Genomic DNA, 25,584 nt, shown 5'->3' with positions numbered 1-25,584 from the left:
ATACATCCATATTCAGCTCTAGGAATCAACTGTAAAGAATGCCCACCAAAATGCCATTTTTTAGTATTTGCTACCAAGCCAGCAGGCTGACACTACTGCCCATCCTTCAGAAACAAACATTGTCTTTGCCCTTCTCAAAGTCTGGGGTGAGGCGGAATGATCAGCTGCCTCACTGAAACCAAGCAGTTTCATTAATTTCATGAATTTTTATTAGTAACAGGGGTCATAACAGCTAAATCTCTACTATACCAAGAAGCTGGTTCTTGCTACTTGGCAGAACTACTAGAGGCAGGACACTATGAAAAGGCTCTGCAAGCTGCTTTTTGGAGAAAATGTGGTGCCCAACAAGCTACAGCTCCAACACATTCATTTTAAAGAGCTGTAACTTGCAAAATGTTTCAGAAAAAATAAACCCTTCCTAAAAACTAAGCAGCTGCCCGGTTGTAAAAGCCTCAATGCTTTGGTAAAGGAAAAAGTGTTTGTTTATTCAGAAAAGGGACAAAGTGTCATTGCAAGGCTTAGGGGCTGTAACTGACAGCACTACCCCGAGTTCGACCTGAATGGTGACAGTTTCCAGCTCCATGGCATTAAATAGCATTTCCAGAACCAAGGGACATACGATAACATAACTAAGAGAGAGTACAAGCAGAATACCCCTTTCATCTGAAATTCTACAGAAAGTAGATCACTTCCACAGCAAAAGACAAAAAGAAAACAAATACTAACTAAGAAGTTACAACTCATCCCTCTTACTTTATTCTAAAGGCTTTCATCAGTAGTTCTTGGTCCCTGTAATAGTATTTGCAGAAACATATACACAAACAAACCACATTGATGCTGTTTCAGTTCTAAGTATGTCTTAACACTGGTTTGGAAATTAATCCTCCATTCACAAACTCCACTCGAGTACAGGTTTTTTTATTGCATCTGTCAACTTGGCAATCAAGTTTTAAGGAGATAAAACTAAGATACCCTTAACATACTACATGCCAAAATTGAAAAAATGAGAAATATAGCACTATGTCCAGACTAAAGCCAGATGAGGAACACGAAAAACTCTTCTAATTTTTGCACCTTTAAATATATTCATAGAATCTTTCTCCAGAGCACGCTCTGCTGAGTACTGTACAAAACACTGCATTACATGGACGCAGTGTGATGTGAGAACTCTTATGTGCCTGGGTATATGATGGCCCTGATCTTGCATGACACATAATTAAGACTAAGTGTTCAAGTGACAACACGCAGCAAGTTGGAAGAATAGCCACACTAACCAGTGGCAGTCGGTTCTTCTGATTTCTGTTCAGCACCTTTAGCATTGGCTACCCAGCTGGCTGCATCATTACAGGATGATCATCTGCAACCATGTACGTCTGACACAAGTGGAGAACCACACAGGTACAAATACATAGAAAAAAGTCCTCTTGAATGCCTAGAAATTCAAAGTTTTGAGAGTCACCACTCTCAAGAACAACAGACATGCAGATTTCATTTATGACCTGAAGGCATGGCAATTTATATCCTTTATAAACACTGCCTTTTAGCTACTGCCCAAGAGCAAAGCTAAGGGGGGAAAAAAAAAAATCAATTTGCCAACCCATTACTCCTGTCATTATAGAGTTAATATCAATTATCGGTAGTTTTTTGCATGAGTTATGGATTAAGCAATCATAAAACATGCGACCCAACCATAAGGGCCAATACTCTGGTTGCACTTCAGAGCAGCCAGGTAAGTTTTGCTTACAGAATAGAGATCAAATTCTTGCTGTCCTAAAATTTGTAAGGACTTTGTCACCAGCTCTAGTACAGCCAGGAACTTGTTCACTGTACTGATGTCTTTCTGGAATGACAGAAAACAACTTAGCCCTTAATACAAATATTATAGCCGTCACTTTTATTTTCAAATCACATATCCAATGGGGAGCTATTTTCTACCCTAGTGAGAGGCAAACACCACAGTCTAAGTTCTGCATTGCATACGTCCCTCAAGTTCACAGATTTTAATGGGGTTGAAGGACTGTAATTTTAGTTAAAATCTGGGTTACCAATAAACCTCTTTGTTATTTGGAAAAAAAAAAAATCTTTCCTTTGTTATAAAAAAAGAAATAATGCAGATATCTTGCCAGTCATCCCAGTGCCATCCACATCTCAGCATGCGCCAGAGCTCTGGATTCCAGTACTTGTAGACTTGCATAATGATATTCATCCTATGCTGGGACACTCATCACTGAGTTACAGTTCATGGAAAAGCGTCATATTAGCAGGCAGTTAAACTGCAGCACCTTGCAGGGCAAGTCACTTCTGTTTCAAGTACCAAAGTAGTAGGTGTGGTTGTTCTCAACCATTTGCGGAATTTCTCACCCAACTCTTCTTAAGAAAAAAAGAAAAAATTGAAAGAAACAGCAGACAGTATTAAAAAACAAAAACAAAACCAGAAAAAAATCCGCAACCTGATAATTCAGTATGAATGAGGACAATCTACCTGATGACGCAAAAAGTGTAGACACTTCTAAATACAGGATCATGTGGATCAAGGTTCCTTTGTTGCGCTTTAATTACTACCTTAGCATAGGTTTTTTTTCTAAAGAGTTCCTTACAAAGATGATTTACTTTGCTGATCACTTCCTGAGGTTTTTTGATTAAATTTTGTTAGAGATAACAGAACCTCTAACTGAAAGACGATGGTAAATGTGTAACTTTAACAATACATTATCTTTTAGTGGTAAGTAAGATGGGACTCTCAAAGTTTCTACCACATCCTAGTAGGGAGTTAAAGGTCATTGCTAACTCAAAGGTACAAACAATGGGACGCAGAGGATGTCATTCTTTCATATTTGCCCAGTGGTTCTGTGTTTTCTTTTATAGATTTACTTAGGAAATTGGAAAATCTAAAAAACAATGAAAAGATTTCAAGGTTACCTTTTTTCCCCTTAACAATAGCAAGGTGAACATATTTCTGATATTTAAAATGTTTCATTCATAAAGGACAACATCACTCACTTGAAAAGGTTTGATCTTTCCAGGCATATCAAATTTTTGAAATTTGCTGGGCAACTTTCAAATTAACGTGCAAAACAATTCTGCCTTTGCAAAAGGAGTGAATTTTTATTCCCAATAAAGAAACAGACACAAGTTAAACCTGTTAAGAATACCAACAGATTTAATTTCTACCCCAATTAAAAAAACAATAACGAAAAAATCCTTTAAATACTGTCTGGTTAGTTCACTTATGAATGAAAGACCTATCTGGGCAACAAGGAGATTGTCTTTACACCAACAAAAATATTGGATCCTAATTGCTAGGGATCTAGTGTTCAAAAACTGTTTACCATGTAATAAAATAGCAGAACCAAAAGCAGTATTTTGTCCTTCTCCAAGCAGGGAACTGGCGAATGCTAATCCAAGTCCCTCATACCAGAATCAGAGTCTTTTTCATTAGCAACAGGATTTTATTCCCAAAATTGTTTCCGAATCTTGAATATTCCTTTTTTATTCCAAGTTCTTTTGTTTGCATGGACACTAACTCTCTACATACACATGCTGACTACCTTTAAACATTTAAAACACTACCAAAAACCATCTCAAGTTACCTTGTCAACCACATCAAAAATAGATGTAACTTAATTCCTGCCAATGCATTTCCATGTCAAAAAGTAGGTTCTAGCCCTCATCCTTTCTCCTGAAATAAAGCCATACACGTGGGAGTCCTTTTACAGAATGCTAAGCTTTTAACTTTACGTAGAGTGACAGACTTACAGATTTTACAAGAAAGAGGAGAAAAGGGCCTGGGAATTTGATTCAAGGCCAACAGTTCAAGCCATAGCAAAAGGGGATGGTCTGGAAGAATGCACAAATTAGAGACTCCATTATTTAATTTCACAGCATGAGTACCAACATCATTTATTACATTTTGGCCTTAACAGGGATTTTAAGAAATAACCTAAAAGGGGTTGGATGCTGAAGTCTTTTTGAAAAGCAGAGGGCTGTAACAGCACCACTTCCTTGATGCCTTTGAAAACTTAAAAATCTGACTCCAGGCAATAAAACTATTCAATATGTCAGATACATTAAAGCTGTTCAATTTGCATCTTGTCATCCTGTGCCAATTTGAATTATGATTAAATGAAGATATCCAATTATTCTACCCAACGGAGAGAGAGCAATGTATAGAATGTCACCAGGGCAAGCACATTCCTACAGACCGTCCGCTGGATGAATGGGTCTGATAAATAAAACACAGCGATTCACATGGAAAACTGCACTTTGGACATGAAACCACGCTCCATGCACAATCTCAGAAACATTGCTAACAATGTTTTAGTTCCATCCATGGCTGGTAAAGCAGTTTACAACACGGGCATATTATATCCATACGCACAACCAAAATAGAACACAATGCTAAATTGTTCTCCTACGTGTGCAGGTGCTTCTGTGGTCCCTTGACAGGAGACAACTTAAACAAAGGTTGTACTGAAACAATTCCACCTTGGGGCCACAGCCTGCTCATTACCGTATTTGTTCTAGGTTTCTTTCCCTTTTTGCTGAGAGCTAACAAGAGCTTTAGCTGTCCACATCTCTAAATATTTATTTCCTCTTTGAGGACTCATTTGAAAGTCAGTTGGCATTCCAAGTGCTCAAAAAGTGGAATACTTTCAGTGTATTGTTACTATCGCTTAAGAAACCAAATTCTGGAGCCCCTGCTGAAGGTGACAGCCAAGGGAGGTGAACAGAAGTTCACTAAAGTAAAACAGCAATTTGCCACTCTTCTTAGTGGCAACTATTGGATATAACAATTTCAACAGACGTTAAAACTAATTCTCCTTCAAATTCCCCTTGTTTTCTTGACATGGCCATTTACTTGAACATGAGGAAGATATTAAGAAGTACAATATGGGAAGCAAAATCATTTCCAAATATTTTTTTTTACTGTTTCAAGTGAACTATGAGCAACTTTGTTAATGAAACACTCTTCATACTCACATAGATTGTAAGCATCTTCTCATCTAAAACTCACTAAGCATAAAGCATCTGCAAGTCAGTTTAACCATTTCACCACTTCAGATCCTTAACTTATATTTAGATTTAGCATTTGGGATGTAAAATCCGAATTGCTGGCACCTTAAATAGCAAAGCAATGCTGGTACCTTGCACTGGTATTTCACACCACATGTAACATTTGGAAGAATAGAAAAAGCCAGAGAACTAGTAAGTATATCATCCCTGTTCTTCTGCCTGTCTTGTAAGTACACCCTACAACCAGAAAATTTCTCATTATGAATGTACTTACACTTCCATCTGAGCCATACAATTAAGAATACAAAGGGTACAATGCAGTAAGACAAATACCTGGAACTGCTGAAACATACGCTTGTTTTTAATACTTCCTCTATTGACACATTCAGGTGACAGAAGAGGAAAAGCTTAGAAGTTAACCACCTAAAATGGCCAGGGAAGAGACACAAAGCAAGCTCAGACCAGGGGCAGCCAAGAACAATGCAAAGGCGAGAGAGAAGTCAGCGTTCTGTGTCTAGGAGATGAATTTACAGCTTAAAGGAGTTTCGATGAAGTTTTTACCAACAGTCAGTACTGAAAAAAAAAAAAAAAAAATCAGGATTTAACCTTCCTCATCTCATTCACCCAAGGAATTGCCCTCAGGTGTAGTGACATTTTGCATGAACCGATCTGCGTGACCAGGAAAGATACCAATAATAATGTTTTAAAAATTGAAAAGACAGTTTACGCCAGGGAGACCTTAGAGCAGCCTTCCAGACCTTAAAGGAGGCCTGCGAGAAAGGTGGGGAGGGGCTTTTTATCAAGGAGCATGGGGACAGGTCAAGGTGTAACAGTTTTAAGCTAAAAGGGGAGATTTGGATTAGATATCAGAAAGAAATTTTTTACTGTGGCTGCCCCATCCCTGGAGGCATTCAAGACCAGGTTGTTGGATGAGGTTTTGAGCAACCTGACCTTGTGGGAGATGTCCATGCCCATGGCAGGGGGGTTGGAACTGGATGATCTTTAAGATCCCTTCCAACCTATGATTCCATACCGTGAATGATTTAAAGTTTGTCTTTTTCCGGTTTACGTTACAAACAACAGGAAACTGAAAGGTAAAGAAAAAAAATAGCCTTAAATATGAATCCAGCTCCCATGTTACTACACCAGTTCGCTTCATACCATTTAAAAATTAGGCTCCCATCCCCTGGAGAAAAAGTCCATGCCTTGCAATAACAGCATGAAAAACATCAGCCTGGAAGTCTGGAGCCATCAAGATTGAGAAAAGTTTGTGTGTTTCGGCGTGGGAAGGATCCTCTCAGTGGGAGCAAGGATCTCTGTACAGGAGGGCTGACGTCAGTGGAAGTGGGAGGGAAACGGCGATGGGAGGTTTGTCGGGGAAATGATTGAGGGCAGTTTCAGTGGGAACAGGGAGGAATCAGGAGAGGGTGGATGGCCTCAGTGGACGCAGGACAGTACGTGTGGGAGTTTCAGCGGGAGAGAGAGCGCTTGTGTGTTCCAAAGGGAAGGAATTACCAGGCAGACAGGAAAAGAGCAGAGGGCTTAACGGACTAAATAATACGCTGTTAAGTGACAAACAAGATCCACTTCAGCGCTGCAGGTACAGTACAGCACACAGCCTCTTATACACTGAATTATGCAACCACTGTTTTGCAGTGACTGCAAAATTCTCAGGCGATTCCATACAGTTTGAATGAGGAAAAAACTTGCTCGCTGAAGAGCCATGGGGTTGAACTGGCTGTTCCCTATCAGCTGAAAAGGCTACTTCACATCTAGCCCTGTTGCCTTAGGACTACTTTTAATTTAAAATAAAGGAAGTTTGGATTTACTCTCTGATCCCCTTGCACTCAGACGCACACATTTCTGCGTTAAATATACACAACAGGGAGAGTTACACAAGAGGAAGGAAATCTCACATACGTAAAAGAATGACAGGGCAAGATATATGCATAATGTACGTTCTACAGTGTCTGTTAATGCATTATAGAACAGTGACACACACACAGTGCTGGGACAGCATAGCCTTATGAATACCCAAGCCAATTTTAAATAAATGCCCGTGAAGTCCTTATACCATTTCTGCATTTACTCCACTTATCACACAGAATCGCAGAATCATCAGGTTGGAAAAGACCCACAGGATCATCGAGTCCAACCATTTCTATCAATCACTAAACCCATACTATAGATTAAACAGAGGTATTATTGTAAAGGTGTTTAAGCAAGTTTCTACGAATCCAAGTACTTTTACCATAAATTCAACACAAACGTCTGAAGAAGAAAATCATAACTAATATACATGAAAAATAGAGTATCAGGATTTTAAGTCCACTTGCAAGAGATTTTTAGAGGAAAAACAATAAATCAGGAAAACTCTCCAACAGTACTGGGTAAGTGGCATTTAATATTTTTTAATATAGCACTGGGTTATCAAACCCCAGTCAATGTTATTGCATCTAACTCTTGATCATCTTTCACTGGGAAAAGAAGAGAATTTAAGTTGTGGCGTCAATACATTGAAAATTAATGGTTTTCATGGCTGGTCCGCTTTTTAGGCATGGCATTTGGATTTAAAGTTGCTCAAAAAAATTCAAATTAAAGCCATGTAGGAAATTACTAATTAAAGAGGGAGATGGGGGATAAAACTACTGATTACGGAGGGAGATGGGGGTGTCATGACCAAACAAAATTTATTAAAAAGGCTCCTCCATTTGTCATAGACTATCACCACACTTACACACAGCAGAAACAGGTATTGTGACATTAATCTCTGCGCACACACTTTCGGGAACGGTCTGCAATTTGCTACGGACAAACTTAGGTTTTTCCATATATAGGAAAGTACAGATAATTTTTTTAGCTACGTATTTTAAATTGATGCAAATCACAGAATATACTATACTTACAACACACATCCAGAGACTGATCCTCTGCTATTTGACCAAAAGAAAAATATAATAAAATAAAAACATAAAGCCAGAATAACTCTTGGGTCTAATTAGCAATACACATAATGCCATTCTACAGTTAGCACGGGTTATTTCTTTTTATAAGACTTTCTGACGTGAAAAACTTGCACTATAGCCAACAGACTGATTCAATAGATGTTACTGCACTACGTATTACATTTATTTCAATAAACTTAATGCTAATGCCAGCCAGAGTTAAAACATCAGATTAACACACGGGCCAGGTTTACAACTTAGCTCTCCCACAGGACTTTCTTGGCTTTAATCTGTGCACATCCAAGAAAAGAATGCGGATGAATTTCAATTAAAGTGCCCTGAAACCAAGTGAAAATGCCATTCAGGCAGGTTACCGGCGATTCACACAATTTCTGGTGACACCACCACTGGCCAGAGCACAAAAGGTTCGTAACATCTGTTTGAGTGAGGGTATCCCACTGTAGCATGCACTCTGAAGAACAGTATTCGTTCCTGGTAGCATCCTAATTTTTACAGTTCTTCCTCAAATCAAAAATACTTTTAACTCCAAAACAGCATTAACTTCCTGCTCAATGCTCCCTTTGACGTCAGTGATTTCAGTCTCCTGTCCCTTATCTTCAATGTTCTCACACTTTGTATCTCTCCAGACAACTTCACGGGACTGTGAAAACTGCTCTCCAGCGATAGCACAGCCCTCCCTCCACCACAATCTCCAAGACAACACTGTTATCTAGCACACCAAGAACTGTAAATCTGATCATACTACAGACACTAGTGATAAACGCAGAGAATTAAACACCAGGCTGCTTTATAGCATCACAGGATCTTGCACATAAAAGCCACGCAGATGTGATGTGCCCAACAGATTTTGTATTCAGCTGATCACAAACAGAATTCAATCATCATTTCTCAAAACCCATCATTTCATAGCAATGTGCTCAAAGTGATGACAAGGGCAGAAAATATGACTTGAGTGATAAAAATCAGAATGACTGCCAATGAAATTACAGTATGCATATGAATCCAACATCAATCGTATCGCATCTGGCTAAATTATCCAAACCTAGTAATGAGAATTTTTATAAAGTTCTTGAAATCGACCAGCAAAATTTAACAAACTTGAAAAACTGCTTCTCATGCACGCTTCTGGAAACAGGTTTTGGAATTGTTTTTTCTTTCCCCCAGGAGCAAGCACGGAGAAGACAAATTCACAGAATATAAATTTTAAGATTATTTTTAGGTTTGAGTTTGCAGTGTGTAATTATAATCACTATTAAAAATTCAGCTAGCAAAACAATTGTCAGGATTCTGATGACAATTTAAGTTTCCTGACTCTGGTTACCGTGTTAAATAAGCCATAAGCACGTCTATTGTGTGTGAACAGGGCCGTAACGTTCAGTTTCCTGTACAGTGCTACTAACACAAAAATACAGTTTAGTACAACACCATTCAGCTTCACGTTCTGCCTTAGGTATTGTTAATTCCTCCTCCAGCTCACTACTTAAAGCGCCATCTCATTTTCTAGACTTCTTAAAAACTCCTATCAACTGAGATTAGTAAATCTGCAGGAAAACAATTGAAAATAATCACCCACAGCAGCGAAAGAAAAAAAAATTATTCCAGGTCAATACTCTAGAAGCCATTTTAATGAGCGCACAAAAAATCCTAAGAAAACTACAAATCATTTAGAGTTTCTGCAAGTCTGCAAAACACCTGACATTTAGCTAGTTCTTTCTTGCCTGCATCTCAAGCCTGTATCTTATATTTACGGCATTTATCTTCATTCTTATCACGGGAACTCAGAGCAGATCAGCCACGTTAAAATACCCCCTGGGCTGCTACAAATTGTTTGGGTTTTCTTATATTTGCAATTACTTATTTACAAAACACAGTCAGTTTCCTCCCCAAATAAAAACAAAACTATGGACTAATCAAAACCTATAGCATTAGGAACTAAATTACACCCCATAAACAAACAGGCCATCAACAGAAAGTAAACAGAGAAGCAAGCATTCCACACCACTAACTCTCCCATCTAAATAATAATAGAAAAATATCACAAATTACGATTTTTTTCAGTACTTGTCTGCTGACTTCACACAGCCTTGCGTTGTGCCTCTAGACACAAGTCCACACGCTCACACACATGCAAAATACCTCCGAAAAATACCCGATTTACAGCCACAGACAAGGTCAACAAGTTGTGAATGTAAATCAGTACCCAGAGCAAAAACCGCTGCAGCTCTCCTTTCAACTTTCTGAATGGAAGAGGGATGCAAATGGATCAGCCCAGCCAGCAGATCCCTTCAGACTGGGATTTGCCCCGGTTTTTGAACGAGACCTGCACAAACAGCAGCGCTTGGACCCAGCACAGACAGACACGGAACACAGAGCGAGACCCGTGCTCCAACGACAGGCGAGGACAATTACAGCGTTCTCCTTCCCAGCCGCAGGAGAACTAGTTTAGCGGAACGAAGAGGTTTAGGTACTGTAAAGTCATTTCATGAGACCAATATAGTTTGAACACGAACGTAACGGCTCAAGCCAGGAAAAGCTCGGCTTCGGCTGGAGGCTCCTCAGGTTGATCCACTACAGCCAACTCCTGTTCCGAGAGAAACAGTGCTTACATTTAGCACCCTTTTTACCTTAACACTGGATCTGCTGGTCTGGGTCTCTGCCTCCATGCTCTGGCTGTTCTCCCTCTTGTCTTTCTTAGAGGAATTAGTCCTCACCTTATAAGTGGATGTGTTGGAGGATTTAATGAATAATCCCGGGACGGGGTTGCCTTGCTGCTGTTGAGACATGGTTGTATTGGTCTGGTGAGGGGAATTGCACTCCTCAGACTCTTTGCTACTGTGATAGACCACTCTGCTGTCAGAGATGTGGATGCTTGGAGCACAGCCCATGCTTTGTGGCCACCTGGGGAGTACTTCTAAATTGTATATAACGTGTATAGAGAGAGAGATCTCCTTTCTTCCCGTTGGTATTTTTTCCCCCTGCTTATTATTTTTTTTTTTTTGGTTAACGGGTCCGATCTCTTTCCTGCGGCTCCGCTACGCTCTGAACCGTTGCCATCCGTCCCTTCCACACCACCAGAAACGGGTTTGTTCTCCTCGTCCTCCGGGAAACGGGTCCTCTGAGCCCAATCTCAGCAACGGGCCGGGGGGAGCTGGTGAGGCGGGAAAGAGGGAAGGGTGGAATCAAGAACCGGTCGACTTCATCTTTTCAGAGGTTATTATTGATATTTTTTTTTTTTTTTCCCCTAAGCCATCTGAGAAGCTCGGTGGGGGTTTCCTTTCCGTGGAATAATAATAATAATAAAAAATGATATGGAAAAATTAAAAAAAAAAGGAAAAAATGGAAAAAATTTAAAATGGAAAAAATTTTAAAATGGAAAAAATATTAAAAAACGGAAAAAATATTAAAAAACGGAAAAAATATTAAAAAATGGAAAAAAATGAAAGGAGGATGAAGGGTAGGGGGAGGGAGGCAGAAGCCAAGCCGGCGCAGAGCCCGCCCCCCGCCCGGCCGCGGCTCAGGGGCGCTGCCGCATCGCCCCCCGCACCCCCGCCCCGGGGCTCGCCCGGCGTTACCGCTGAGCCCGGCGGGCACGGGGCCGCCGCTCCCCGCCGCTCCTCGCCGTCCGGCGTCGCTCGGTGAGGGCAAAAGGCTAAGGGTGCGGGCGGCCGCCCCCAGCCCGGGTCAGGCGGCGGGGAGCCCCGGCAGCCGCCGCATGGCGCCCGGCGGCCCCGGGCACGGCTCTGCGGGGCATCAAAGGGCCTCCATGCTGCGGGGGGGGGAGGGGGGGAGGAGGCTCGGCTTGGCTGGGGTTTTAGGGTTTTTTAATAAAAAAAAAAAATTAAAATTGGGGATAAAAAAATAAAATAAGGAAAAAAAAAATATGAAAACGAGGGAGAAGTAGAAAGGCGGCGATCCTAGCGTCCCATGGCGGCGGAGAGGGCTGCAGCGGAGCGGAGACAGCGCTAATTCCCAGGGCCGCGGCTCGGCTCGCTCTGCGCCCGCCTTGTTGTTATTGACGCGCGGCGGCTCCGGCCCCGCCCGCCCCGGCCCGCCCCGCGGCCAATGGGAGCGCGCGGCGCCGCTGACCCCCGGCCCGCCCGCACGTCAATGCAAACCGGGCCCCGCGGGCCAATGGCGGCGCGCGCCGCCCGCCAGGCGCGGCTTCAAACCCGCCCGGCCCCCTGCCCCGGATCGCCCGGCTGGAAAAGACCCCCGGGATCAGCGAGTCCAGCCGCTCCTATCAACCGCTAAACCGTGTCCCTCAGCGCCTCATCCAGCCGTGTTTTAAACACCCCCAGGGAAGGTGACAACCACCTCCCTGGGCAGCCTCTGCCAGTGCCCAATGACCCTTTCTGTGAAATTTTTTTTTCTGATGTCCAGCCTGAAACTCCCCTGGTGGAGCTTGAGGCCATTCCCTCTGGTCCTGTCGCTTGGGAGAAGAGCCCAGCTCCCTCCTCTCTACAACCTCCTTTCAGGTAGTTGGAGAGAGCAATGAGGTCTCCCCTCAGCCTCCTCTTCTCCAGGCTAAACAACCCCAGCTCTCTCAGCCGCTCCTCATAAGGCCTGTTCTCCAGCCCCCTCACCAGCTTCATTGCTCTTCTCTGGACTCGCTCCAGAGCCTCAACATCCTTCTTGTGGTGAGGGGCCCAGAACTGAACACAGGATTCGAGGAGCGGTCTCACCAGTGCCGAGTACAGAGGGAGAAGAACCTCCCTGGCCCTGCTGGTCACGCCGTTTCTGATCCAAGCCAAGATGCCATTGGCCTTCTTGGCCACCTGGGCCACTGCTGGCTCATGTTCAGTCGCTGTCAACCAACACGCCCAGGTCCCTCTCCTCCAGGCAGCTTTCCAGCCAGACTTCTCCTAGTCTGTAGCTGGACGGGGTTGTTGTGCCCCTAGTGCAGGACCCAGCATCTCACACTTAGTCGACCCCAGCCAGGACCACATGGAGCACAGGGACTGTGCCCAGTACCCACCCCTTCGACCCTGGCCATGACCATGTGGCCAGAGCATGTGCTCTTCCCACCTCTTTGACCCCAGCCGTGTCCATGTGGACCATGGGGCTGTGCTCCCTTCCCATCTCTTTGACCCCAACTGTGTCCACGTGGAGCACAGGGACCATGCCTGCTTCCCACCTCTTCAACCCTGGCCGTGCCCGTGTCTCTGATTAAAGGCCTGCCGTGTAAAAAGGCACGGCACGCCGTCATAGAATCATAGAATAGTTTGCATCGGAAGGGACCTCAAAGATCATCCAGTTCCAACCCCCCTGCTGTGGTGCTGCGTGGGCAGACCCTACGGCTTGGAAAGCAAAATGCAGGCAGGCTGAAATCGTTATGTAAAACAGACGTTTTCCATTTCTATATCATAGGGAAATAACTATACTTCCATATCACATGGACGCATTGTGAAACCAGATGTCCGAACATACTTTAAGAGAGGAAACAGTATTTAAAGCCCTTTAGGAGCAGGCACTTATCTCCTCTCTTTGGTGACCGATGACAGGACCCAAGAGAATGGCAGGAAGATGTGCCAGGGGAGGTTTAGGTTGGACGTGAGGGAAAGGTTCTTCACTCAGAGGGTGGTGGATTGCTGGAACAGCTCCCCAGGGAACAAGTCACAGCACCAAGCCTGATATTAACAAAGCATTTGGACAATGCTCTCGGGCGCATGGTGTGAATTTGGGGTTGTCCTATGCAGGGACAGGAGTTGGACTCGATGATCCTTGTGGGGCCCTTCCATCTCAGGACATACTACGATTCTATGAATCTACGACAAGTTACCATTATAGACAATATGCCAGCTCAAGTTCATCAAGACATATATGATGCCCGACTCTGCCACAGACTACACACAATACAGTGTGTTGTGTTCCACACATGTCTTTCATGTTCCTCGCGATGTCATTCATAGCTTTGCCCAGCATTTACCCTCAACAGCTCGCAGAGGTGCTTTAGAACAGCCAGCCTTTGAGCAGTGCCTTAGCTACATGACAAATGCCATCAGGTCACAATTAAAAGCAAAATACACAGATGACTATGACAGCAAGAATGGCAAAAATAAGCTCCTCATTCATATACATAACAGCATCACTTGATGCAGATGAAAGCACCTTATAAGGTTAGGAGGCACAAAGCCAAAAGCAATGCTTTAGAGAAATGTGGGTTTTTTTCCAAGATAATCACACTACTTGCAGTGTCAGGATGCTTTTATTTTCTTTCTGAAATTGCTATCATTTAAAGGCTGGAAAATGAAGTCTTTCCTCCTCTGATCTCTCTGCTACTGTGCAGTTTCAAGTATAAGCAATTGTCACATGAACTTCATCCACCTCATTAATTTAGCTGATCCATATAGCCTGTTAGAAACAGAAGACTGCTTCCTGTGCTCTCAAATGCTTTGGATGCTCACTTAAGATAAGCACTTAACAATAAGTGAAGAGAAAGGCTTAACATACCTGCTTTAAACAGTGGACACTGTTTGGAGATGGATCCTGTCTTCATTCTTCCCTATACGTTAAATATTACTTACTGGATCCCATTAATAAGAATGCACTTAAGTGCAGTTGGAAAGAAGCTGCGTAAGAGGAGAATGCTGCAATTCCTGCTTGTGCCATTAACCACAAGTGTGGGTTCTCCTTCAGCCTTAATGGATCTGTCAGCAAAACTGCTACTGCACTTTATTTCTGGTGGCACTGGAGGAGTAAGAGACAGCAAAACTTCATGTTCAGAGCTCCACATTCAGTTTGCAGTGCTGACACCTAGAGTTAGGCTTTCTGCTTTGTAAAATAAATGGGTTTGATTTGCAGCTACACAAAGATGAAATGTACATTTCCTGGGGTCATTTCAAAAGATACAAATATTAAAGACATCTTGACTTTCCATTTTGGAGGCAAACGAATTCTCATGCAACCAATACTGCAGTTTATCCAAGTGACAAATACTGGGGAGGGAGAAATGCTTCATTCAACATTATATAATAATACTAGCATGACAAAACAACAAAGTATAACTGCAGATATAACGTGCATGAGCTCTTTGCCCTTTTTCAAAAGTTTTTCCCCACTAACACTAGGCAGATTGTTTCTGATTATTTCCAACCTACACCTTAACTTCAAACAAAATGAAGAAAAGCTTCCATTTGCAAGTTTTTCAGATAAGAATTCACACGGCCTTGAATGGGAGGATGAAGTGAGCATAAAATGCCTGAATAATCCATTAATTGTTTAATAAAAGCCATTAAGAAATAACTAATTGTTGCTACTCTGATGAAAATCCAACTAAAGACAAATTTCTATTTGAACAAACCACTGGCACAGGCATTGGCTTGTTTGTTTCTTTTCAGTTTGAGAACGCTGGTGCTGTTTTTTCTTGCCAATAGAAAAATACAGTTGAAAGATTTACCCATAGCCTAGAATCAGAGAGAAGGGGTGAAAACATCAAAACTTTTGCCAATGGTAGTCACTTGTCACTATGCTATATGAACCCTGTGGATAAAGGAGCTTGTTCAAGCTTATTTGTTCAAGTGCAGGTCAGGAAATGGTGGACCTTATTAAAAAAATGAAATAGTGCAAAAGAGCAGAGGAAAAATAAAAGTGTAGACACTGGCAGATTAGGGCTGTGGGGGAAGTGCAAGGTCAGTACAGAGTCACTAAGTGAGAGGTCAGAAGAGAATTAGCTCTAGGAGACAGCAGGGGAATGAGAAAGGTTATTTATGGAGAATAAGGTTGAATTTCATTCAGGACTGCAGGATAAGAAAGGAGGCTAGGAAAGAGCTTGGAACGATTGTTATCAGCTCAGACTGTAGACAAGTGGGTGCTGTGGAAGATCAAAGTATTTCAAGAACAAGTAAGCTTAACATTTTAAAAGGATTGAAAATTACTGTATTCAGCCACTTCACCATCCATCTCAGAGAGAAATTATATTGAATCTTGCTTTTTTTTTGACAAAAGAGGAACAACACACTGACTCTCAGATCTCCCCTACTGCTCCGTGAGTTTGCTATCTCCCCTCAGATTCCCATAAGGAAAAGCACTTCCCCTTGATGTATCAGCAGCATGTATCCATTTCACACAGCCCTTGACCGCTTCCCATCCCACACGAGCACTAGGACAATTCACTCCTGTCCAGTTGCACAAAAATGCATATGAAGGCCCAGAGAAAAAGTTTGGTGCCAAAATCCAATTCTAATAACATTTCAGTGTCCAAGATACTGATAGGCAGGGCTACGTAGAAGAAATGATGGACTGGCTCCTGCATGAACAACCAACATCAGTGCGCTTTGTAAAAAAAAAAAATGTTTGTTCAATGATAGCAGAGCAAGCGTGCCTGCAGTTCTGAGAGCACAGGGAAGCAATCTTGATATGAGATTACTCTATGTGTTTTTAATTGCTTCTCCCCCCCCCCCCCCCCCCAAAGTCAGCTGTATGTTCCAACTGTGTTTTCAGGCCTTCTGAAAAGTTAAGCAATACTGCTAGTCAGCCAGCAAAGGAGGCACTGGGGAGGAGGAGGTGGAGGAGCTGTGCAAAATGCACCAGGACACGAGCAGCTGAATGGACTCTACATTGCTAGCTACATGCAAGTTGTGACAGAGCTTGTTTCTCCAGCCCCCAGATATTCTAGAAGGGAAAATAGGGACCATATTCTGCCTTAACTACAAGTTAACATCAGCATTTCACACCACGAGGAGGCCAGGGTACAACTGCTTTTTGTGTATAAGCAAAAGGTATTCTGGAACTGAGAGTTTACAGGTGACATGAGACAAGTGTAAAATTTGTCCCGAGATAGATCATCCCCAGCTGCTACAATGTACAGAGGTACAGTGGGTTTGTTCTCTGCGTCACTTCCCTGATGTCCTGAAAAACCCCAAAGCAATCAGAAGTGCTGCTCTGAGGGCCTGGCAGGCTGTCTGGCTTGCTGTTGTTGCATAATTGCAATTGCTGAACACAGACAATTGTCTGTACCACTTGGAAAGCAGGGCCTTCAAGAAAGTCTAAGTCAGCAACTTTTGCAGCTCTAGCATCTAAGACATTTGAGTCTAAAGCTCACGTACTTCACATGCGTACAAGCTTCATTGTCATAACTGATGTCAAAATGGGGTTTGCAGCTGTATTTTACACACCACACTGCTGCTCAATGAGCAGCAGGGTAGACACTTTTTGTGGGAGAAGAGTGTACCCTCTTTCTTCACTATACCTCCTTTACACTTCGATTACCCTCTTTGCTGCCCCACAATGTGAGAGTCTCTTTCCTAGCCCCATCCCATCCTAATGGTTTGTCTCCCTTTCTCTCTTTCTTGGTCTCTCCTGCTTTTTTCCTACCTTTTCCTCAGATCCTTTTGTTTCCTCTTGTAAGTGTCACTTTTGTCATCTGCTTTCTCTCACCATTCCCCCCCCCCGCCCCAGATCAAAATTCTTTGCCCAGCCTCAGAGTAACTCTCACCTCTGTGATCTCTCAAAAGCTCAGGCAGCCCCCTTCAATCTCCTACAGAAGCCCCCCTTTTCTTTTTCAGCTTTCACAATTGTCCATGTGTACAACACCTCTCAAGTATCCTCCAGAATTACACCTCTGCATTGGTTTTTTGTAGGTTCTGCCCAAATCGCCCAAGAGCAGCAGTTAATTGCATAGCAGATGCAGAGTGAAGGTGACCAGAGGGCATGGGGCTTCTGATGCTGCTGACTCACAGCAGGCCTAGTGGAAGCCCGATTTCAGTGGAACAAAGCATATGCAGGGGAAAGGGGTGAGAGCATGGTTTCCCTAAATCTCCTTTCCTAAGTAAACTAGCTCTTGATCTGGGGGCAAGCTCAGAGCAACACCCACAGCATTGCTCTGGGCACCGTGGGTATAGAACCTTGAACTGATCTGGGGACAGAACAGATTAGGGAGTGCTTAACACTATCTTAGTCTCACAGGTTTTTCTTTCCCCTCCCAGTCTTCTCTTCCCAAGCGTCTAAGTCCTTACCACCTAAAAGAGACCACCACCTGGGCCTTATCTCTGCAATCCCTGATCCTGGGAGCCCTACGCAGTCTGGGGAATCCAGCACTCTACACTAACCCCCATCTGCTCCAGTGGGAAGGAGAAGCGCTCATGAGCTGTGGCTGCTACAGCAGCCTCCACCAGCTTCCACCGCCTGGCCGTGCCTCTAGTCAGCCAAAGATCTGTGGGTAAGGGAGGAACAAAGCGCTGTTGTCCCCACCCACTCCCCTATAATTATTCTGTGCTTCACAAGCAGGATTATCTATCTGGATGCACAGTGCACTGCAGCCAGCTGTAACCATAGAGAATTAGCTGTTCCCCTCTTGGAGAATTTTCCTTTCTCTCTTCCTAAGTATTTTTAAGCTAGCTTACATTCATTTAACATGCAACTCTTTGTTTGTTATTTACTAAACCAAGGATGAGAACTGGCCCTTACGCTAGAAAACTGGTCTCAATTAGACGGGGTGGTATACCCGACTCTTACACCCTATTGGCCTTGCTGCCTGTTGTCCCTCTGTTTCCCAAGGGTACTGGATCCCCCCCTCTTAGCTAGCCAACCTCTGGCCCAGACCAACTGTGACTCCAGCCTCAGGACTCTTCAGACTCATAAAAAGGTTCCTGATGCCATACCACCCTACATGACACTGTGTCCTGCCTGGATCCAATAAGAGAAAGCAAAAGAAAATCAGTGAAAGAAACAAGCAACTTGCCTTCTCCATCAGCAGGTCAGTTTTCTTTGGTCACTGAAGCTAGAAGGATGAGCTGTTAATCTTTCTTTTAGCTGCTGGGGTAGGGTGACCAGTTCAGGCCAATAAGGGAAGACTCACTCAAGACAGGCTTTCAAAACCACAGACTTTCTCTCCCTGACTCTTACCCCATCTCCCCTCTCACTGGTCCCACTGCCTCCTGCCCAGAAACAGCTTTCTCACTTGCTCCTGGTTAACCAGCAGCACTAGTGGCCAGCATCATTAACCCTTCCCAGAGGCAGATGGAGTAAAAGTGGCAAACAGAACAACAAAATACAGAGCTAGAAACTCATCCCTGCCGTATAGCAGCAGCAGGAGCAGAAAAGCTCTCTAAAATTACTCTTTAAGACAGGCTGAACACCTGCAAAACAGGCGGCTTTCATGGTTGCTGTATTTATTATTTAAGGAACAGATCCATCATCCGTGGTCATACGGAGAAGTAATTTATTACGTATTCACAATAGCAAAAAATCCCATGTACTGGCTGCAAGATTTATGTTCCTAGATCACTCAAACAGCTGAAAAATTCAGCCTACAAACATGTCTGAAAAGAAGACAGGGACCAGGACCTCGTCTTAATACTTAACAACTGTTAGCTGCATTCTCAAGTGCATTTCCATTCTTTGGGCCAAACCAATACCTTTAAATACACTCAGTCATATCCAGCTATGCACAATCCTTCCCTGATGTTAGGTCTTTCTGTGAAGCAAGGCAGTATTCTTTACATACTCAAGAAGCCTAACCCTCAATTAAGCAAGGGTAGCATACCCAACCATCAAACAGATAACCCAGAGATGGTTGTGCAATATATTACCCTCTCTGAACGTACCCCTTTTTCCAGGAAGGCTTCACATGCAGTTCTTATGCTGCAAGCAGGGTCTGTGAGTAACGTTTCATTCAAGATTCACACTATTTTTCCACCTGCATTCTTGTTTCTGCAAGCTCCCATTAGGGAAGCTGCGTTCCCTGCCACTTGCCTGTTTGCAGCTCCGCATGCAGGCAGCTGCAAGGAGGACTGTACAAGAATCAGACCTCTGCGGTGCCATGGAACAGCACTCGTAGATCACGAATCTTGTAAACTCCATTATACAGCTGTCTGCACACGCAGCTGAGCAGCAGGAAAAGACAACACAAGAGTTGCAAGAGGAGATGACAACTTGGGAGAGAGATAAGGAGAAACCCGAGGGTAGAGGGAGAAACCAAACTGTGTAAGTTTGGAGATATCTGGAGATAGCTATTAAATAAATCTGGGGATACCTACATGGGCACCATCCTTCCCAACATGCTCACCAGGGCTGGCTGCAGCACAGCTATCATGGAAAGTTCTGTCATATTAAGTAGAACAGCACTTGGCAGTTTCTGTGAAGTATTGTCACAGCCAGCACAGCTGGGTGCTGCAGGGGCTGACAGCCTCTCTAACACTGTCACAATAGCAAGCGCTCAAAAAAAAGAAAAAAAAAAAATCACCAAAATGGTTTGGGAACAGAGCTGAAAAATAGTTTTAAAACATGTCCTTTAAACTCATGAGAGACTTCCAAACAGATGGGCAGGGGATGATCTGATGGACCAGGGGAGGCTGATCTCATGGTTTATATCCACCTTGGCAAGACCTCCTGGGTCCGCACTTACTGTGCCCAAGCGCGTGGGTTCCTCATGCTCTGTCCGAAGGCTTTTTAACCTCCGCTCACTTGAGATAAGCTGTGATGTCAACTCCATCTCACTGATATACCTCCAGGGCACAGTTCTCTACTTCTTATCCCTTTGCAGAAAGGCCTTACACTTCAGTGGCCGCAGGCAAGTAGGAGCAGTGCTGCACCTTCCCTTATCTCTCACATGCCCCAAGTGCTAAATGCATCTTTCCCCACACCTCTAATCTGTTTTACACTTCTGGTTTCAGGGAGTTTCAGAGGAAATCAGTGCACACACTAGCTTTACAAAGAATTAAAATAACCAAGTCAGAACAATCATTCTTAAATACACCGCCACAACAAGTATACCCATCTGGACAAAACAACTGGATATTTGTTCATCTCCTTGCACGCTTGGAAGTTCCTTAGGCAAGCGCCAGAGTCATTTGAGAGGATCGGGATCATGCTATGCACATTACATATCTTCAGTCAGACCTCTTACCTCTTGTTCATCCGATATAAACACCTAAAAATCATATCTTCCTTTTGACAGTCTTGGACACCAAAAGAAATAACCACTTTTCTTTTTTTTTTTTCTAAATAGCTCTAAGTCCTGAGAGCTTAAAAACCTGATCTAAAGTTATTATCCCTTTAAAAGAAAGCTAAGTTAGTAACTGTCCATTTCACCAATTCGCATGGGAAAAGCTATGTGGCCTTTGAGAGAGAGGGGTAAATTAAGAAGAAAAAAGAAAGAGCGCTTGCTACAGAAGACGCTTACTAAAATGCTTGAAATAACCTCACTACGAAAGCTTTTTCCAAACACATCCATGCTTGTTTTCAGCAGGAACAGCAAATCCCAGAAAAAAATCAGTTTCCCACTGGGAAGAAATACACATATTCAAGAAAACTACTACAAAAGATAGCAGTCTAAGATTACCCACAGCAGGCTGAGTGTGTGCACAGACCTGTGCTGTACAGGGGCTGGCAGCAATTGCAGCTGCATGGTACTCAGCAGCTCAGCTGCTGCTGGCTATCCAGAAACTCCTTTATGGTCAGCGTGGGGTGCAATTCCCCACTTACTGCACCCAGAGCTGCCCTATTACTTACTCACTTTTCTCTGAGGGCCCTGCCTAGCCCATCCAGCATCCACAGAGACACAAGCCTTGCTGGGATTTCTGCCCCAGCTCACTCTTCCCCCATTCAGGGGTGGATTTCTAAGAGGTTCTGAGAGAGGAACACTTGCCTTTTCTTGCAGGTTTCCTTTCAAACTAGCAGCAGATTGCCCTGAACTCACACCTGCCTCTAACTAAGGAAGGCATCATTCAGCTCTCTACCTAACACCCCACAGAGACAGACACGAGAGACATAACAGGTTTCTTACAACCACAGTTACAATTAATTTAGCATCTAGACAGAAACCCGGTCCCAATTTCCCCCCTACCTTGGATCAGCAACAACAAGAGCACACAGAGCCAGAACCTGTTCCCAAACAGTATTTCACTTCTGGTTTTTAAACCCTTGCTCATTTACAAAAAAAAAAGCTGGGTGCATCTCACAGCTGAAACTAAGCACCCAGCTGCAAGGTATTTCATTGTTTGCATGAGTGAAGATCAAAAAGGGAAACAAATTAAAGAGCAATGCAGCAAAATCTGTCCCTTATAGCATCTCCATTCAAGTTTTTATTAATATTATAAGCTAAATAAGGGGGAAAATCTCATATACAAGGGCTGTTTGTTTGAAAAGCGGGTGTACTTATGAAGTATAACATCAATTTCTTTTACACAGATGCTGTTTTTACAAAACAAACCAGAGAAATACAAACTTTTTCTGGCTGGCAACACACATTGTTGCACACTTAAGAATGGAAAGAGGCACTAACTTATTGTTAACTTATTGACTCACTGGGATAAAAAGGCCAGGGCTGTCCAAGCATAGTGGGCAGGGTGGGCAGCTACACTGAGAGGAGCTCACAGCTCCTTGTGATAGCAGCACGATGGCATCACCTCATTGCAGCCCTTTAAAGCTTGTTGATTCAAGCCTCAGACACAGGCTTTTTAGTGCTGTTCAAACAGGAGACATTTTCCACCACAACATTGTATTTTAAGGAAACCCAAACTATTCATACCTTCTGATTTTGTATCTCCAATGCAGTGAGGTTAGCACCCAGAATCCCTCTTGAAGGTCTCCTTTGTGATAACAACATGGCACTTAGGCAAACTGAGATAATTTTAAAATAGATTTGCTTTTCTTTATTTGGCTGTTTATTGTAGTTCTGCATTTTTTGTTAGTATAGAGAACTTGCTCAGATCAGCCACCTTCACTTTTCCTCACTGCCTTTAGTTTCAGTTTCTTGTGCGCTAGCACAATGCTGCAACACTCAACAGAGCATTAACCACATTTTTAAAAGCTTCCTGTTGGTCCTAAAAAATTGCCCATCAGAGGAAAAGAGTGCTAAGTGTCCCAGAACTGTTTAGGACAATCTGCAAGGGATACAGTCTTGGAAATTATACTTCAGTGTCATTGCAGATGATAACATACTAGCCTGTATGAGCAATATATGAACATTCAATAATGAAGGCTGCTGGTTTTCTCCATTTTCAGGATTTCTATTTTATCTTTTTTTTTTATTTTCTCACCATTTTGCCACATAATAGCATTTTTTATTATCTTACTATATTGGTAACATCAACACATTAAGACTTACAATTATACTTTCCCATCTGAAGTGTTTATCTGATGCTGATATTTGAGCTGCCCTAATTAGGACTGATTGATCCCACATTTACCCCAGCACAGCATTTTGTGTTGCATCCTTCTATTCACACAGGGTTTTGCTGCTAGTGCCTGGGCTCCCCAGAGGTTCAGGGGACAAAGTACATCAACCTTGCTATGCTTTCCAATTCGATTTTCTGAATTTGCTGTGCCTGCTCCCACGCAGTGAACTTAACAGACAAAGAACTGAAGCAGAGATGAAGACTGTGAAAATTAAAGGTGGAAGAGAAAGCAAATTAAGCAGGGGCTTTGCTAGACAGAGATTGAAGCAGGAATAAAATTCCTTTGTAGTGCTGTAGATTTAAAAAAAAAAAAACAAACCACTAAATACCCAGAACCAGCTTCCTGTCAGAGTATAAACTGCACATACTCTGGCCATTTTCTCCTAAGTTTAAAGCCAGCATCATGTTTGTTACACTGACAGCACACTAGTAATAAAGGCACTCTGAAAGACAGTTTGGAAAGACAAACAGAATTTTATCAGACTAAATTCACATTACACAAGCACTAGTCTTTAAATAGAGTTGTGTCCCCTGCATTATCTCCCATATTACGACTTTCTAAAAAAAAAAAAAGGCAGAAGTTACCCCATTCATCCCCCACTTAAGGAGAATGTGAACTTCTGATAAAAAGTTTATTTTTGTTGCTCTGCCAAGTGCTAGGCCCAGAACTTGGGAGGATTAATAACAGGAACGAGCTGGAGACACGTGATTTAGTTAGCCTTTAGTTTGCAGTTCGGCTCCTTAGCAAGGTACAGTCTGACCTTAGGTGACTGTGGCTAAAAGGAGCAATTATGGAGCTCAGCAGTGGAAAAACAAAAACAGACAGACAGGAGCCATATAACTAAAGGAATTTAAAGCGTTCAGCTAAATTATGCACATTAGAATACACTACATCCAAGCTTTGTTAACCACTTCAGTGAAAAAAGAAATTCAGAAGAGATTGCAGAAACCTTGGAGTTCTTCTAGAACAGTTGTTATGCTGCTTTCTTTTATCTCTTGAGCAGCAAATAAAAGTACACTTTGTTTTATCTAAAGTTATATGGCCCGGTCACATTCATACTGGAACACATCATAAATATTAATTGATTTATGATTTTAATTCCTTACAGAAAGGAAAATCTAAATTGAGCGACTTGCCCTGAGCCACCTCGGAAGTATTTGTCACTGCCTGGAAGTGCAGGTGTAGTCTGACCTCCTTCATCACAGTATCAACCTTTTAAAAGTTCAGTGGTTTCTGTGAAATCATGTATTCCAGATAGTTAATACAGCCAAGTAGAAGTCTGTATTTTTAAAGCACTTCTAACATAACCTATGATTCTGCAGTAAAGCTCTGCCTCTCCTAGAGTTAGCACATCTTGGTCAGCACCAGCAAAAAACTGCTTGGTGTCAGCCACGAGCTTCAGCTTTCTAATGGTCATCTAAAAGGCTTTAAGCACAAATTTCTGATACTCATTTGAGAGTGTGCTTCTCTGAAGGTTAATTTATCATGAAAATGCTAGTAATAGTCAAGCAAGATGGCATTTAGTGTAGCAGGCTTGCCCTTAGAAAGAAATGTCTCCCAGCTTCTTTATGAATGGGAACCACTGCAGAAGAAGGAGCTGGTGCTCTGGGGAGACACGTGTAGTGGGTTTACTCAGTATCTGATTTGTATATGGGGAATAACATTACACTTTTGAGGAATCTCGGAAACTCGCAGAGAATCGTCCCACAGCTGTACAAGGAAACAGTTCTCATCTCCATCTATTTTCTTAACTTTAGAAGTTTAGAAGATTTAGAGGTTTAGAAGATTTCCTAATCCTGTTTGAGCATGGAACTGCTGGCATTTTCTGCATAACAGTTGGGATTCCTGATCAAAGAGGACTTTGCGAGAAATACTTCTGGTGAGATGAGCAGCAGGTACAGAGGTGGGCTGGCATGCTCTGTCCCAGACTGCTTATGACTCTCTGTAGCCAAATCACCTGGAAAGCTTGGGCGCTGGTACTCAGACAAGGAACTTTTGTAACAGAAGCAACTCCACTGAAGCCACTGGAGATGATTTTGGTCCTCTGTATGATGTCTTTCAAATGTTGTTTGTGGGCACAGAAAAACACCAGAGGCATGTCTTTGGGATATAGTCATCAAAATGCAGGCATCTCGGGATGCTCACCGATGCCCGCTGCAAGCCACATACGCCTGCCGCCTGCTGATCTGTTTTGGAGAAAATTGCTAGGGTTGAGGGAATTTATTTTGTCCATACTTCAAGGGCCTCCTGTGGCCAGAAGGACAGGCCAGATGCAGCTGAGCATTCCCTCCCCTTCCTGGTGCAGAGTGGAACCAGCGGGGCCAAGCACAGCTCTCTGACAGCCTTGGAAGGCTCGCTGCACAGCCCTGGATACAGCTGTCACGGGGACAATCCCCAACCCTTCCATATCCAGGCTAGCCAGTCAGGAAACTGGTGGGTGGCATCCACAGCCATCAACCCCTACTAATTCTTCCCACTTAAAGCATCT

General features: G+C 43.0%; 2 protein-coding genes across 3 annotated transcripts in view; one reads left to right on the top strand and one right to left on the bottom strand.

The window, feature by feature from the left end:
- Positions 1-25,584, top strand: part of HOMER2 (homer scaffold protein 2) — a 324,814-nt gene that overhangs the window by 230,450 nt on the left and 68,780 nt on the right. The gene's annotated exons all lie outside the window — the stretch shown is intronic.
- Positions 1-25,584, bottom strand: part of PDE8A (phosphodiesterase 8A) — a 153,355-nt gene that overhangs the window by 113,471 nt on the left and 14,300 nt on the right. Inside the window, exon 1 of one of the 2 annotated variants that reach the window (XM_069866988.1) lies at positions 10,604-11,322. The exons of the other annotated variant lie outside the window; for it this stretch is intronic. Within the exon in view, the coding sequence (XP_069723089.1) occupies positions 10,604-10,864 (261 nt within the window). The 5' untranslated portion in view covers positions 10,865-11,322. Of the gene's footprint in view, positions 1-10,603; positions 11,323-25,584 lie in introns of those variants that run through there. 2 annotated transcript variants of the gene reach the window in all.

Source organism: Phaenicophaeus curvirostris, chromosome 12 (assembly GCF_032191515.1).
Source record: "Phaenicophaeus curvirostris isolate KB17595 chromosome 12, BPBGC_Pcur_1.0, whole genome shotgun sequence".
In the NCBI taxonomy this organism is placed as follows: Eukaryota; Metazoa; Chordata; class Aves; order Cuculiformes; family Cuculidae; genus Phaenicophaeus; species Phaenicophaeus curvirostris.
Note: the sequence above shows the minus strand (reverse complement) of the source record. Positions and strands in the feature narration are given on the sequence as shown.